This window comes from Anomaloglossus baeobatrachus, chromosome 8 (assembly GCF_048569485.1).
Source record: "Anomaloglossus baeobatrachus isolate aAnoBae1 chromosome 8, aAnoBae1.hap1, whole genome shotgun sequence".
Lineage (NCBI taxonomy): Eukaryota > Metazoa > Chordata > Amphibia > Anura > Aromobatidae > Anomaloglossus > Anomaloglossus baeobatrachus.
The window spans coordinates 102,312,462-102,329,446 of NC_134360.1; the positions used below are offsets into that span (position 1 = coordinate 102,312,462).

General features: G+C 47.1%; 1 protein-coding gene across 5 annotated transcripts in view; it reads left to right on the plus strand.

The window, feature by feature from the left end:
* The window catches only part of L3MBTL2 (L3MBTL histone methyl-lysine binding protein 2), a 331,885-nt gene that overhangs the window by 184,919 nt on the left and 129,981 nt on the right, over positions 1–16,985 (plus strand). For all 5 annotated transcript variants that reach the window (XM_075321932.1, XM_075321928.1, XM_075321933.1 and 2 more), the window contains 2 exons: positions 13,255–13,343; positions 14,954–15,185. In XM_075321932.1, coding sequence (XP_075178047.1) covers positions 13,255–13,343; positions 14,954–15,185 — 321 coding nt within the window. The remainder of the gene's footprint in view (positions 1–13,254; positions 13,344–14,953; positions 15,186–16,985) is intronic.

Sequence of the window (16,985 nt, forward strand, 5' to 3'; positions counted from 1 at the left end):
TCTTCAGGTAACAGAATAGAGTTTTCATCCATCCCTCAAAATCATTTATTTTTTTTTCTTCAAGTCCCATCTCTCATCCCTTCTCCCAGCTCAAGTTAAGGTTTTTTTTTTTTCCAAGTAAATACACTGCACTCTTCAAATATAATTTGCATGTAGTTTATTTAAAAAAAAAACCAAAAACCCAGGGGCCGACAATGTGACGTTTCGGCCACAAGGCCTTCAGACAACTCCTGCCAATAATAGGGGTAAGTAATGATGAAACATTTTAGTTAGTGGTATATACCACAATATCAGGTTAAAGTAGCGTCACACTGCATAGTGGTGGACAACACTGCTTGATCCTGTGCGGACACTTGCTCTCTATATAAGGTGCTTCGTACACCTGCTTTACTGCTCTCAGCCACTATTTAGATTAGCTACTTTTATGCTGATATTGGTCATTTATATAAGACGATGCTTTAACCTGATATTGCGGTACATACCGCTAATTAAAATGTTGCTTCATAACTTACCCCTATCATTGGCAGGAGTTGTCAGATGAAGGCCATCCTGTGGCCGAAACGTCACATTGTCAGCCCCCTGGTTTTTTGAAAATAAACTACACGCAAGTTATATTTGAAGAGTGCCTTGTATTTACTTGAATGTTTGGTTTGGAAGCTGACAAGTGCACTTTGACTTCTCTGTACTTCTGTGGCTGTGCCTTAGGCTATGTGCGCACGTTGCGTTTTTTTCCTGCGGAAAATCTGCATTTTGAACTGCAGCGTAACTGCATGCGTTCAGCTTCCCCAGCAAAGTCTATGAGAAAGCCGAAAAATCAATGCACGCTGCTTTTGTTGTTTTGGATGCCCAAAATTGCTGCGGAAAAAAAAGCAGCATGTCACTTCTTTTGTGCATTGTAGCTGCGTTCTCCACCCATTGAAATCAATGAGGTGGGTCAGAACTCAGAACGCAACCAAAATGTACTTGGACTGCATTTTTGTTGCGTTCTGCATGCTTTTTTGACAAGTAAAACGCAGGTCTTTTCAGTCTCTGTGATGTCGGTCAATTTCTGTCTGTGGATGTCGGTGAATCGCCCTCTGTCTGTCTGTCGGTCTCTTTCTCTGTCAGTTGGTCGCTCTGTGTGTCCCTCTGTCAGTCGGTCAGTCTCTCCCCCTCTCCCATACTTACTGATCCCTGATCACCAGTGCGGCGCTGCACGGCGTTCACACTGCTCTGGCGGCTTTTCCTCTTTTGAAAATGCCGGCCGCTCATTATTCAATATTCCCTGCTTTCCCACGCTGAGTGACAGCTGTCTCACTGCAACTAATCACAGCCGCAGGTGGGCGGGTCTATATCGTGCAGTAAAATAAATAAATAATTAAAAAAAAAAGACGTTCATTCCCCCCAATTTTGATACCAGCCAAGATAAAGCCACACGGCTGAAGGCTGGTATTTTCAGGATGGGGAGCCCCCCAGCCAAAAAATATCAGCCAGGAGCCGCTCTGAATTGCCGCATCCATTACATGCGACAGTCCCGGGACTTTACCTGGCTCATCCCGAATTGCCCTGGTGCGGTGGCAATCGGGCTAATAAGGGGTTAATGGCAGCAGCCCATAGCTGCCACTAAGTCCTAGGTTAATCATGACAGGCGTCACCCCGAGATACCTTCCATAATTAACCTGTAATTGAAAGTAAATAAACACACCCGAAAAAATCATTTATTTGGAATAAAAGACAAACACCCTCTTTCACCACTTTATTAAAATCCCCAAATACCCCTCCAGGTCCGGCATAATCCAGAGGTCCCGCGACGCATCCAGCTCTGCTACATGAAGCTGACAGGAGCAGCCGTAGAACACCGCCGCTCCTTTGAGCTCCACGCAGCAACTGAAGTGAATTGCGCAGTCAGCGGGGACGTCACTGAGGTAATGCCGGTGTGTGTGTGTGTGTGTGTGTGTGTGTGGTGATGAGGGCTGTAGTGTCGGGATGTGTGCGGGAATGTCGGGTTGTGTGCGGGGATGTCGGCGGGAATGTCGGGTTGTGTGCGAGGATGTCGGCGGTAATGTCGGGTTGTGTGTGGGGATGTCTGCGGTAATGTCGGGTTGTGTGCGGGGATGTCGGCGGTAATGTCGGGATGTGTGCGTGAATGTCGGGTTGTGTGCGAGGATGTCGGCGGTAATGTCGGGTTGTGTGTGGGAATGTCTGCGGTAATGTCGGGTTGTGTGCGGGGATGTCGGCGGTAATGTCGGGATGTGTGCGTGAATGTCGGTTTGTGTGCGGGGATGTCGGCGGTAATGTCGGGTTGTGTGCAGGATGTCGGCGATAATGTCGGGTTGTGTGCGGGGATGTCGGCGGTAATGTCAGGATGTGTGCGGTAATGTCGGGTTGTGTGCGGGGATGTCGGTGGTAATGTCAGGTTCTGTGCGGGGATGTCAGCGGTAATGTTGGATTGTGTGCGGGGATGTCGGCGGTAATGTTCGGATGTGTGTTGGAATGTCGGGATGTGTGCAGGGATGTCTGCGGTAATGTCGGGTTGTGTGCGGGGATGTCGGCGGTAATGTCTGGATGTGTGCGGGGATGTCTGGATGTGTGCGGGGATGTCTGGATGTGTGCGGGGATGTCTGGATGTGTGCGGGGATGTCTGGATGTGTGCGGGGATGTCTGGATGTGTGCGGGGATGTCTGGATGTGTGCGGGGATGTCTGGATGTGTGCGGGCATGTCTGGATGTGTGCGGGCATGTCTGGATGTGTGCGGGCATGTCTGGATGTGTGCGGGCATGTCTGGATGTGTGCGGGCATGTCTGGATGTGTGCGGGCATGTCTGGATGTGTGCGGGCATGTCTGGATGTGTGCGGGCATGTCTGGATGTGTGCGGGCATGTCTGGATGTGTGCGGGGATGTCTGGATGTGTGCGGGCATGTCGGCGGTAATGTCTGGATGTGTGCGGGCATGTCGGCGGTAATGTCGGGTTGTGTGCGGGGATGTCGGCGGTAATGTCACGATGTGTGCGGGGATGTCGGGATGTGTGCGGGGATGTCGGCGGTAATGTCGGGTTGTGTGCGGAGATGTCGGCGGTAATGTCGGGTTGTGTGCGGGGATGTCGGCGCTAATGTCGGGTTGTGTGTTGGGATGTCGGCGGTAATGTCGGGTTGTGTCCGGGGATGTCGGCGGTAATGTCGGGTTGTGTGCGGGGATGTCGGCGGTAATGTTGGGTTGTGTGCGGGAATGTCGGCGGTAATGTCGGGATGTGTGCGGGGATGTCGGCGGTAATGTTGGGATGTGTGTTGGAATGTCTGGTTGTGTGCGGGGATGTCGGCGGTAATGTCGGGTTGTGTTCGGGGATGTCGGTGGTAATGTCGGGTTGTGTGTGGGGATGTTTGCGGTAATGTCGGGATGTGTGCGGGGATGTCGGTAATGTCGGGTTGTGTGCGGGATGTCGGCGGTAATGTCGGGTTGTGTGCGGGGATGTCGGCGGTAATGTCGGGTTGTGTGCGGGGATGTCGGCGGTAATGTCGGGTTGTGTGCGGGGATGTCAGTGGTAATGTCGGGTTGTGTGCGGAGATGTCTGGATGTGTGCGGGCATGTCGGCGGTAATGTCTGGATGTGTGCGGGCATGTCGGCGGTAATGTCGGGTTGTGTGCGGGGATGTCGGCGGTAATGTCACGATGTGTGCGGGGATGTCGGGATGTGTGCGGGGATGTCGGCGGTAATGTCGGGTTGTGTGCGGAGATGTCGGCGGTAATGTCGGGTTGTGTGCGGGGATGTCGGCGCTAATGTCGGGTTGTGTGTTGGGATGTCGGCGGTAATGTCGGGTTGTGTCCGGGGATGTCGGCGGTAATGTCGGGTTGTGTGCGGGGATGTCGGCGGTAATGTTGGGTTGTGTGCGGGAATGTCGGCGGTAATGTCGGGATGTGTGCGGGGATGTCGGCGGTAATGTTGGGATGTGTGTTGGAATGTCTGGTTGTGTGCGGGGATGTCGGCGGTAATGTCGGGTTGTGTTCGGGGATGTCGGTGGTAATGTCGGGTTGTGTGTGGGGATGTTTGCGGTAATGTCGGGATGTGTGCGGGGATGTCGGTAATGTCGGGTTGTGTGCGGGATGTCGGCGGTAATGTCGGGTTGTGTGCGGGGATGTCGGCGGTAATGTCGGGTTGTGTGCGGGGATGTCGGCGGTAATGTCGGGTTGTGTGCGGGGATGTCAGTGGTAATGTCGGGTTGTGTGCGGGGATGTCGGCGGTAATATCGGGTTGTGTGCGGAGATGTCTGGTTGTGTGCGGGGATGTCGGCGGTAATGTCGGGTTGTGTGCGGGGATGACGGCGGTAATGTTGGGATTTGTGTTGGAATTTCGAGTTGTGTGCGGGGATGTCAGCGGGGATGTCGGTTTGTTGGCGGGGATGTCGGTTTGTGTGCGGGGATGTCGGCGGTAATGTCGGGTTGTCTGCGGGGATGTCGGCGGTAATATCGGTATGTGTGCAGGGATGTCGGGGGTGTGTGCGGGGATGTGTGTGTGGATGTCGGGATGTGTGCTGGGATGTCGGCGGTAATGTCGGGTTGTGTGCTGGGATGTCGGCGGTAATGTCGGGTTGTGTGCGGGGATGTCGGCGGTAATGTCGGGTTGTGTGCGGGGATGTCGGCGGTAATGTCGGGTTGTGTGTGGGGATGTCGGCGGTAATGTCAGGTTGTGTGCGGGGATGTCGGCGGTAATGTTGGGTTGTGTGCGGGGATGACGGCGATAATGTTGGGATGTGTGCGGAGATGTCGAGTTGTGTGCGGGGATGTCGGCGATAATGTCGGGTTGTGTGCGGAGATGTCGGGTTGTGTGCGGGTATGTCGGCGGTAATGTTGGGTTGTGTGCGGGGATGTCGGCGGTAATGTCGGGTTGTGTGCGGAGATGTCGGGTTGTGTGCGGGTATGTCGGCGGTAATGTCGGGTTGTGTGCGGGGATGTCGGCGGTAATGTCAGGTTGTGTGCGGGGATGTCAGCGGTAATGTTGGGATGTGTGTTGGAATGTCGGGTTGTGTGCGGGGATGTCGGCGGTAATGTCGGGATGTGTGCAGGGATGTCAGCGGTAATGTCGGGATGTGTGCGGTGAAGATGAAAATCGGTACACCACACACAGACAGAGCTGCGGTATGACAATGAAGTCGGGTGCAGTTCACCCGAGTTCATTCTCATCACCCGAGTTCATTCTCATCGTGCGACTCTGTGTCGGCTGTCAGCCGGCATGTAGCAGAGCTGAATTGCCGAGGGAACGCACTGTCAAAAAAGCATCCAAAACGCATGCAAAGCACATGGAAAAAGCATCCAAAATGCATGCGTTGTGGATGCATTTTATTTTATAAACGCAGTGTCAAGTCTGCCAGAGGGTGCGTTGTTTTCCGCACTGCAGAGAACGTAACATGCGCACATAGCCTTATCCTACCAAAAGTGCAGGGGTTTTTTTCAGTTTGTCCCCTCCCTGCTTCTTGCAGGGCTAGTGGTAGAGGTTCCTCCTTCAGAAAAGTTCAAGGGTTTTTATTCAAACCTTTTCATTATTTTCAAAAAGGGAAGCTCAGTGCAAGCTATTCTGAATCTGCGAGATTTCAACTAGTGCACATAAATCACTTCAGAATGGAGTCCCTCTGTTCAGTCATCACGTCAAGGTAGTCAAGCTTCTGTCATCAATAGACATTCAGGGCGCTTACTTACATGTGCCGTTATTCCTCGCTTATCACCATTACCTGTAGTTTGCAGTAGGTTCATTATCAATTCAGGGCTCTATCTTTTCGGGCTGATCTCTGCACCCAGATTGTTTACAAACAGGTCTGTACACCTAGTTTTTGGTTCTTCTCCACTCAAGGGTTAAGGTCCAGTCACACTAAGCAACTTACCAGCGATCCCAACAACGATAGGGATCGCTGGTAAGTTGCTAGGAGGTTGCTGGTGAGATGTCACACTGCGACGCTCCAGCGATCCCACCAGCAACCTGACCTGGCAGGGATCGCTGGAGCGTCGCTACACGAGTTTGCTGGTGAGCTCACCAGCAACCAGTGACCAGCCCCCAGCGCCGCGTGGAAGATGCTGCGCTTGGTAACTAAGGTAAATATCGGGTAACCAACCCGATATTTACCTTGGTTACCAGCGCACGCAGCTACACGTGCAGAGAGCAGGGAGCAGCGCACACTGAGCGCTGGCTCCCTGCTCTCCTAGTTACAGCACACATCGGGTTAATTACCCGATGTGTGCTGCAGATACATGTGCACAGAGCAGGGAGCAGCGCACACTGCTTAGCGCTGGCTCCCTGCTCTCCTAGTTACAGCACACATCGGGTTAATTACCCGATGTGTGCTGCAGCTAAATGTGCACAGAGCAGGGAGCAGTGCACAATGCTTAGCGCTGGCTCCCTGCTCTCCTAGCTACAGCACACATCGGGTTAATTAACCCGATGTGTCCTGCAGCTAAATGTGCACAGAGCAGGAGCCAGCACTGACAGTGAGAGCGGCGGAGGCTGGTAACAAAGGTAAATATCGGGTAACCAAGGACAGGGCTTCTTGGTTACCCGATGTTTACATTGGTTACCAGCCTCCGCAGAAGCCGGCTCCTGCTGCCTGCACATTTAGTTGTTGCTGTCTCGTTGTCACACACAGCGATCTGTGCTTCACAGCGGGACAGCAACAACTAAAAAATGGCCCAGGACATTCAGCAACAACCAACGACCTCACAGCAGGGGCCAGGTTGTTGCTGGATGTCACACACAGCAACATCGCTAGCAACGTCACAAAAGTTGTTCGTTAGCAGCGATGTTGCTAGCGATGTTGCTTAGTGTGACGGGGCCTTTAGAGTGGAAATACCCTATCTAGACTCTAGACGACATTCTAGTCAAGGCTTCCAGCCAGGCTCAAAACTTGGAGAGCCTTGAGGTATTTTTATATGCTCTGGACCAATTCGAGTGGCTTGTCAACCAAACAAAACTCATGTTAGTTCCCACTCGTCTCTTTTCGCGGAATGATCTTCGATACAATTCTGGAATTGATATTTCTTCCAGAAGAAAATGGTGATTCTGTAGTCCTCCATTTGTCTTCTGAACCATTCAGGGAAATACCCTCTCTAGTTTTGCATTAGTGTGTTGGGACAGATAGTGGTGGCTTTCAAAGTGGTTCCGTTTGGTCAGTTCCATTCGAGTCAGTTACAGAACATGCTTCTAGCTCTTTGGGACAGATCCTTACAGTTCTTGGATCGTCCTATTCGCCTTTCACTTCCATGCCACAGGTCCCTCAGGTGGTGGTTATCCCTCTAATCTGACCCAGGGGTGCTTTTCCTGCCCCATCCATTGGCAGATATTGTCCACAGATGACAGCCTGTCTCTGGTTGGGGGGCAGTGTTTCGCCTGTTTCTGCACAAAGAACTTGGGACCTCAAGGAGAGACTTCTTCCGATTAATGTTTTGGAGCTTAGAGCAATCCATTAGGATCTCCTTCGTTGGCAACAACACCTACTTGTGTGATTGCCAGTGAAAATTCAATCAGACATCTCCACAGCAGTAGACTATATCAACAGGTGGGAATATGAAGCCATTCCGCCATACTGGAGCTGTCAAGTCTAAGACGAGCAGAAGTCACAATTCCTCTGATCTCTGCAGTTTACATTCCTGGGGTAGACAGCTGGGAAGCAGGCATTTAGTTGCCAGAGCGTAGACGTAGTAAATGGACCCTTCACCCAATAATATTCAGGCATATTGACTTTGCCAGGGCTTGCCGTGTGGTATTCAGACATAATCAGGGTATAAGGCGATTCTTTGTGGCCCCTTCCGATGTGCTCGGGCCGGTCATCTCCGGGTCCATTTTTATCATCAGAATTTACAGCTGCTTGTGTTTCTTATAGCCATCACTTCCATTAGAGGGGGGTTTGAATTGGCGGGACTTTCTTGCTGCTCTTCTTATCTCGGAATTCATCAGGACAAAGTGGTGGTAAGGCCTGTTTCGACTTTCCTTCCTAAGGTGATTTCTTTTTTCCACCTTATTGATGATATTGTGTTGCCTTCTTTTTGTCCTTCAGTTCATACTTCGGAAAAGAGATTACACAGTCTGGATGTGGTTAGGGCTGTATATTTGTTGGCCACCTCTTCTTTAGGCATTCCGATTCCTTATTTGGTCTGCCAGATAGACCTCATAGGGGACAGGCCGCTTCCAAGGTGATGATTGCTTGATGGATTAAAGTGACTATCATTCAGGCCTACAATTTGAAGGACAGGGTTCCACCTTTCAACATCAGTGCACACTCCAGTAGGGTGGTTGGAGCTTCCTGGGTGTTTTTTTCCCTTCACCATGACAGCGCCACCAGAGAGATGGGTCCGCCCATCTTAGGACAGGAAACCACTGAAATAAAAGGGCGGCTCCTCTCTCTCTCTCTGTAGTTTAGTTCAAACTGTAAGTGCATTAACTGCTACCTGTAAAATCTTTCTGCCCAAGCTTGCATCAGCTGAAGTGAATGAAAGGACCCTGTACAATTTAGAAAAAATATGTACAGATGCCAAGGTAGCAGTCTTACAGAGCTACAGGACCGAAGACTGATGAAAATCTTAAAATACTTACTGGTAATGATTTTTTCCAGAAGCCACGACAGCGCCACCAGAGAGATGGATCCGCCCATCTTAGGACAGGAAACCACTGAAATAAAAGGGCGGCTCCTCTCTCTCGCCTCAGTTTGATTTCCTGTCCCAAGATGGGAGACCCTGACTTGCTGTGGCACGGCCACAGTGAAGGACGGCATTTTTTCCTTTTTTTGTTTTTGCGGGGTGCTGCGGCATCCTGGAGGTCTGGGGTTTCTTTTCCCCTGTCCTGCGCTCACCTGCTCGGCGTCCGGTGACTGGCCCTGCGGTGGGAGTGTTGGTCTTGCAGCGGGTCCTGTGTCGCGCCCGGTGGCTGTCCCGCTCCTTGTCCCAGTATCCCTGCTCGGCGCCCGGTGGCTGGCCCTGCAGGCTTTACCATTCCTGCTCCGCCTGCGCCCCTGTCTCGGCGCCCGGTGGCTGGCCCTGCACTGGGAGCGCGGCGCGGGGCTTCCCCTGCAGTCGGGTTCCGGGTCCGGCGTGTGACGTCAGTGGGATGCGGAAGTTGGTTCTGCGCATGCGCGGTGGACTCCAAGATGGCGCTGCCCGTCGCTTCTCCGCCTCCACCGCATAAAGGGTGCCTGGAGGCGTTCTACATTGCTCCCGTCCACGCTGCAGTATGGAGTAGCTTAGGGAAGGATCCCAGGAGGGTGATCTCCCTGACAAACGCCCGCAGAAGCAGGCACAGCGCCATGGCAGTGGTGGAAGTCTCTCCAGTGGGGGGCGTCCCACCAAGAGATCTTCGCCTCCACGCCGGAGTCCCAAGAGACCGGCTCGTTCCCCAGACCCGGTACCGTATGGCTGCGGTGGGTGAGTGTTTGTTTGGGTTTGCCTATTGCCCATTAATAGGCGATTGTTAGGAGGGTGTTTGGACGCGCGTATCACCCTTTCTTCCCACACTCTTCGGTCCCTCCGATGGTGGCTGCTATTTCGGAATCTATCTGCGGGGGTGCCTTGGTCTCTTCCACCTTCGGATGTCATCACTACCAACGCCAGTGCACGGGGGTGGGGGGCCTATCTCCGTGGCCGGGGCGGTGCAGGGTGTCTGGAGTCCTCTAGAATGTCAGGGCTCCTCGAACGCCAGGGAACTACGCGCCATTGGGAAGGCCTTACAAACCCTTCTTCCTCACCTGGAGGGTTCTCACGTCAGAATCTTCTCAGACAACAGAGTCGCCGTCTCCTATATCAACCGCCAGGGGGGCACTCGCTCGTCTTCCCTGATGGGGATTGCGGGCACCATATTTTCTCTTGCACAAGGTGTTAGTACCCTAAAGGTCCAAGTCTCGGCGTTGGCCGCACGTTATGGTTCTGATCTCGCAGGCAATAGGTGGGTTCGACGATTCCTTTCCTCATGTCAGAGGGACAGGCCGGTTCCCCGACTTAGTTTCCCTCCCTGGGACCTCAATTTGGTTTTGGATTCCTTGACTGGCCCTCCCTTTGAACCCCTGTCCCAATGTACTGTACGGACTCTGACTCTCAAAGTTGCGTTGCTAGTGGCCCTGACGTCAGCTAGACGGGTTAGTGATCTCCAGGCCCTTTCGGTGCCCCCCCCCCCTTATACGCAGTTTTTTGAGGGTAGAGTCCTCCTTCGTACCGACCCCGCTTATTTGCCCAAGGTGGCTTGGTCTTTTCATCATTCCCAGGAAATTGTCCTTCCTTCCTTCTGCTTAACGCCTATGAACCCCAAGGGGGAGAGGTTACACACTTTGGATGTTCGCAGGGTCCTATGCCACTACATTGAGGTCACCAAACCTTGGCCGCAGTCCCAGGCCTTGTTTCTTTGCTTCCAAGGGCCTAGGAAGGAATTCGCGGCGTCCAAGGGCACAATTGCCAGGTGGGTTAAGGAGGCTATTAAGGCAGCCTATGTAGCTCAGGATAGACCTTTCCCCACGGGTGTTACGGCTCATTCCACCCTGGCTGTGGCGACCTCCTGGGCTGAGTGCGCAGATGTGCCTCTGGATCTGATATGTAAGGCTGCAACCTGGTCCTCTCCTACGACCTTTTTTCGTCACTATCGTTTGGATTTGTCGGCCACGAGGGATCTCACCTTTGGTAGATGGGTGCTTGAGGCTGTGGTCCCTCCCTAATTTTGTTGTCTTCCGAATCTCTCTGGTGGCGCTGTCGTGGTGAAGGGAAAAATCTTAAATTACTTACTGGTAATGATTTTTTCTAGAAGCCACGACAGCGCCACTGATTCCCTCCACTTTCAATTTCTGCACCCTTCGGTCTCTTGGTGTTCCGTGGCGCGACGTTCTTCTGCTGATGTTTTGTTATTGTTGTTGTTCTGTTTACCTGTTTTTCTGGTATTCCTCTCTGTACTCTGTAACTAAACTGAGGCGAGAGAGAGGAGCCGCCCTTTTATTTCAGTGGTTTCCTGTCCTAAGATGGGCGGACCTATCTCTCTGGTGGCGCTGTCGTGGCTTCTGGAAAAAATCATTACCAGTAAGTAATTTAAGATTTTAATCAGTCTTCGGTCCTGTAGCTCTGTAAGACTGCTACCTTGGCATCTGTACATATTTTTTCTAAATTGTACAGGGTCCTTTCATTCACTTCAGCTGATGCAAGCTTGGGGAGAAAGATTTTACAGGTAGCAGTTAATGCACTTACAGTTTGAACTAAACTACACTTATAAGTTCAGTGATGTTAACAGAATTGTTACTTTCTGTCCATTCCTGCATCAAGGACAGCTTTTTTACATCCCAGGGTTCTGTGTCTCCCAAAGAAGCGACCAAGAATATGTAGATTTTTAGTACTCACCGTAAAATCTGTTTCTTGTAGTCTTCATTGGGAAACACCGCTCCCACCTATTCTTCCTATTCTTCTCCTCTTGCTTTCTCATTAAATTGAGGAGACTGATTTCGGCAGGTGAGGTAGCCTGCTGGGGAAGAGCTAACTTTTATTTCTATGTAATATGTGTCCGCCTCTAGGAGATAGCAGAATTTCCCTGGTTTCTGTGTCCCTCAATGAAGATTACGAGAAACAGATTTTTCGGTGAGAATCAAAAATCAAATTTGTTTTTTCCGTTTTGTTGTTTTTGAGTGCAGATTTGTCACAAAATCTGAAAGGTTTCCTAATGCCAGCAATGAGAATCCTGTCATGCACACTTTGACTATTTTCTCCATGCAGATTTATATCTGCAGCATGTCCATTCTTGCAGCGGTTCAGTTTTGCTGCTGATTTCACCTATTCTAATGAATGGATAAAGTCTGCACCAAAAAAGTGCAGCAAAATCGCACTGAAAACATGTTTTTTTGCTGCTGCATTTTTCTTGCCAGGACATGTAGAAATGTCTGCACCAATATCTGAACGTGTGCACAAACCCTTACAATGCTGCCAGACTACCTTACTGAAAGTGCTGCTCCTGGGGGAAAAGTTATTTTCTCTCCAGAGCTGATGGCTTTCTGTTATTGGGTTGTGCAGCGAGTGGCTACAGGTATCACTCACTGCACTGCCCGCGATACTGTAGGTGGCGGCTGTAAGCACGCCTGGCACTTTGCAGCTTGCAGTACAGCGGATCTTTGCAAAGTGAGCGGTCACCCATAGCGCCCAAGCATGCTAATAGCTGCCATTTACCGTAAATGAATGGTGCAGTGAACTGTGACTTTAGCTGCTTTTTTCATATCCTATGACTGACAAAATGGCTCTCATGAGAAAAAAAAAATAATTTTCTCTTGGTAGCTGCACTTGTAGTAAGGAACTTTTCTTTTTTTATCCCACAAAAATGTAATAGTGGAATGTATACCAAAGATCAAGTAATAAAATCTACAGCTCCCCCCACTTTTTTTTTTTTTTTTATACCACTTAATTGACGGAAAAATAAAAATGATGGAGGCCAGAATATGGCGACAAAAACAAAGCTTGGATTTTTTTTTTCTAAAAACAATAAAGCATGAAAACAAACTACAGTATATGAATTTGCCATTGCTACAATCATACTGGTCCACAGAACAAAGTTATCATATTTTTTTCAGCAGCGTGAATGCTATAAAAATAAAACCCAAGCAGCAAAGAATTGAATGTTTACATTTCAATAAATATTTGGCAAAAGCAACTTCAAAATAAGTTGTGAAGGTAAGGCTATGTTCACATGCAGATTTTTTTGCACTTTTTTTAATGCAAATTTAATAGCTGCTTTTTTACTACACCAGCAAAAGCTAGGAGATTTCAGATCTCGTGCATATGCTCTTTTTTTTCCTCACTAAATTTGAGAACTGCAGTGGTTTTGTTTTTTTTTTTTTAAATTTGCAGCATGTCAATTCTTGTGTTTTTTTTTTTTTCACTCATAAAAAGCAATGTGAAAAAACACTCCAAAAAATGCAACATTGTTTTTGCTGTTATTTCCACCAAAAAAAGTGATAAAACCAATGTGAAAGTGGCAAAACAGACATTTTTGAATGCAGTGTTTTACTGCCAAAATAGCAGAAAAAAACGCAACAAAAAGATGCAGAGTGAAAATATAGTCTTAGAGGTCAGTTAAAAAAACAAAAAAAGACAGGCAAATTTTTTTTTATATCTGGTTGATTCAAGGGTCTAACGAATAGGGGCAGAGATTGCTATCACACCCGGGCCCTGGAGACTAAGGGGGCTTTTACCGTAAAGTGACACTGCAATGTCTTTTAAATTACCTTGTCTTCAATCACAATAGGCAAAATAAGGTTGATCATGTCCTTAGAACATAGTTTTCTATTTTCAGCCATCCATGCCAAATATGATAATTGGAAAGAATTCCTAATGAAAAGACTGGTTGGCTCCAGGACTATTCCAGCTGAGTTCCATGTTAAGGTAAGCTGTTCCAGAAACGTTATGTTTCCCTTTCCTTACGGAGACAAGTTTCTTACAACTGTCATCAAACTTTATTATTATAATCCATAACAAAACACTCTTTACGACCACCATGATATGGGTAACTGGCCAGAACTTTTTTTTTTTTTTATGTCAGCAAGCACATATCATTAACAAGAGAACATGTCACATTCCATAAAATTTCTCCGGATCGTACAATGCGTCTGTTACATCATTTTCTTTTTTCATTGTCACAACAATTTCATCTCCATAGAATTATCTTAACAATAATTTCCTTCAACTTAACATACTAACATATGTTTACCGTAATTCAGCTGGTCCTTTGGATGCTCCCTATCTTCAGTGTCCCTAGTGTCTCTGCAATGTCTTCCGAACAATACCAAGACGTGTGTTCAAATGCCTTAATTAACTGGGTGATTTCCATCTGTGTAAAGCTTTGCTCAATAAATGTTCTCCACTTTTTGAAGAATGTTTTAGTGGACTTCTTATGTTTCTCCGAATCCAGTTTGTCGTCCATCATTATTGCTTTTAGGGTATCAACTATTTCTGTATTTCTCTGAGCCTGTCTTATGAGCCAATTCCTAAGTAGGCATTTCTTGAATACAAGCAATAGTACGTGTATTACACCTGGAATGTGAGCACTTGCTCTGTCAGTTTCCATAGAGGCTTCTATACAGTGAAATAAACAGGCCTGAGGGGTGACAGGTATAACTACTTTCCAAATCCTCAATATGTACGCCACCGCTTCCTCCCATACACCCCTCACCTGTGGGTATTCACATATGCAGGGAAACTGTTTTGCTTTATGGAGTCCGCACTTAGGGCAATGGTCCAAGAAATGCACTCCATAACATCTTTAAAATCGGCAGCCTTTTCGTTATTGGGCAATTTTCCCCTTCCTCACTTCCTGATCAGGGACATTTTCAAGTTTTATCACACACGTGCTTTAATACCTTCTATCATTTTTTTTTTCTAGTTTGGCTTTTTAAATAATTTTTGCCCTTCTTCTTTTTCTTCTTTTCTTTTTTTTTTTCCCAGAACACATGGGGATTCATTTTTTAATCTATACATGCTGTATTTTTTTTCTAATTTCAGGTGAAAATGTAATGAAATATAGGAGATATGTGTCTAGTTTTAATTTTCTATTTTATTTTTTTTTACGACTACAAAGGACCACTAGATCATTTTAAGTTGCATTCCCCTTTTGATGCAGTGGAGGTTAGGGCTAGTCTAGTTCTTCCACAGCAATCTAACCCAACCATATCTTTATGGACCGAAGTTTTTGCAGTGTTGCTGGTACAGGAATGAATCTTCCCCAGAAACGTTCACGTCTGCATAAAGCCTTATTGTCATGTTTTCTGTTCCACTACTTAATCCAAACTATTGAAACAATGCCTGCCCTTTATAAAAAAACAAAACAAAACACTGTCTACTATAGATTGAGTCACAGCTTCATATTTACACTGAATTTCCATCATCATTGATGTTCCTTCTGTTTCTTTATCAATATCATCTGAGTATCTTGAGGATTTAAATATAAGTAGAATTTTATTTTATTTTTTAATTTCTATAGCTTTTTTCTTTTGTAGATGGTTGAGAACCTGAAGTGTTCTTTCAGGGAAGGTATGCGGCTGGAGGCGGTGGATAAACTACATATCTCTCGTATGCGAATTGCGGTAGTAGATACCGTGATTGGAGCAAGATTGAGGCTGATGTATGAGGATGGAGATGGTAGTGATTTCTTGTGGTGTCATACGAATAGCCCTCTAATTCATCCAATTGGTTGGTCACGTAGGGTTGGTCACAAAATCAAGATCAAAGGTATGTGGTCTACAGTTATTTTCTGAGTACACGTGAGGTATCGCCGTGAATGTGATAGCTGGAGTGGGTAGAATAAATTACACAATTCAGTGACCAGTTGTGCCAAGTCAGTGTCTCAACTTTGTGAGACAACCATTAATGAACTAGGAGGGCACATTGATACATACAGTGGTATGTAAACATTTGGTCACCCCTAGTCAAAATTACTGTTATTGTGAAGCAAGTTAAAGATGAAAATGTCAGCAAAAGGCATAACGTTAAAGATGACGGATTACCTTTGTATTTTAGGCAAAAAAATATATCTCTTTTCATCATTTTTCATTTTAAAATTAACAAAAAAGGAAAATGGACATATGCAATAATTTGGGCACCCTGCAGGATAAGCACCTAGTAGCACCCCTTTGTCAAGTATCACAGCTTGTAAACGCTTTTTGTAACCAGCCAAGAGCCTTTAAATGCTTTTTTGAGGGATTTTTATTCATTCTCCTTTGAAAAGTCTTCCAGTTCTGTTTAGATTCCTGGGTCGTCTTGCATGCACTGTTCTTTTGAGGTCTAGCTACAGATTTTCCATGATCAGATCAGGGGACTGAGGGCCATTGTAAAACCTTCAGCTTGTGGATTTTGACATATGTTTAGGCACATTATCCATTTGTAGAAGCCATCCCCTTTTCAACTTCAGCATTTTTACAGATGGTGTTATGTTTGCATAAAGAATTTGTTGAAATTTCATTGAATGCATTCTTCTACCTGTGAAATATTCCCAGTGCCATTGGCTGCAACACAACACCAGAGCATGATTGATCAACCCCCATTTTTAATGGTTGGCATGATGTTCTTTTCCTGAAATTCTGTGTCCTTTTTGTCTCCACACACCTTGGATCATTGTGGCCAAAGTTATATTTAAATCTCGTCAGTCCAAAAGACTTGTTTCCAAAATGCATCAGACTTGTTTAGATGTTCTTTTGCATACTTCTGACACTGAACTTTATGGTGAGGTAGCAGGAGAGGTTTTCTTCTGATGACTCTTCCAACTTTATATTATTTCATGTGTCTCTGAACAGTAGAACAATGTATCTTGACATTCCTGATGGTCTTTTGCAGTCAGGCGGGGATTCTGATTTGCCTCCAGCAATCCTTCGACCAGCTCACAGAAATTTTTCTTGGTCCTCCAGACATTATCTTGATCTCTACTGCTCCTGTTATTTGCCATTCCTTGATTACATTTCGAACTGAGGAAAGGGCAACTTGAAAACTGCTATCTTCTTATAGCTTTCTCCTACTTTGTGGGCCTCCACCATCTTAATTTTCCGAGGCTAGGCAGCTGCTTAGAAGAACCTATGGCTGTTTTTTGGCACAAGGTTAGAGGAGGCTGAGTTTTAAAAAGCTGAAATTTGCATCACCTGGCCCTTTCTAACAAAGTTAGTGAACAAGCCATAACCCTAACAGGCTAGAGAAGGTCTGAAACCTTGGCCAAAGTTAGCTAAGCACACAAATCTCGGAGGGTGCCCAAACGTTTGCACATTACAATTTTCCTTTCTGTAATTTTTCAAATGTAAAAGATTACATTATATAATATATGTAATGTGTATACAGTACAGACCAAAAGTTTAGACACACCTTCTGATTCAAAGAGTTTTCTTTATTTTCATGACTCTGAAAATTATAGATTCACATTGAAGGCATCAAAACTATAAATTAACACATGTGGAATGAATACTTAACAAATAAAGTGTGAAACAACTGAGAATGTTTTATATTCTAGGTTCTTCAAAGTAGCCACCTTTTGCTTTGATTACTGCT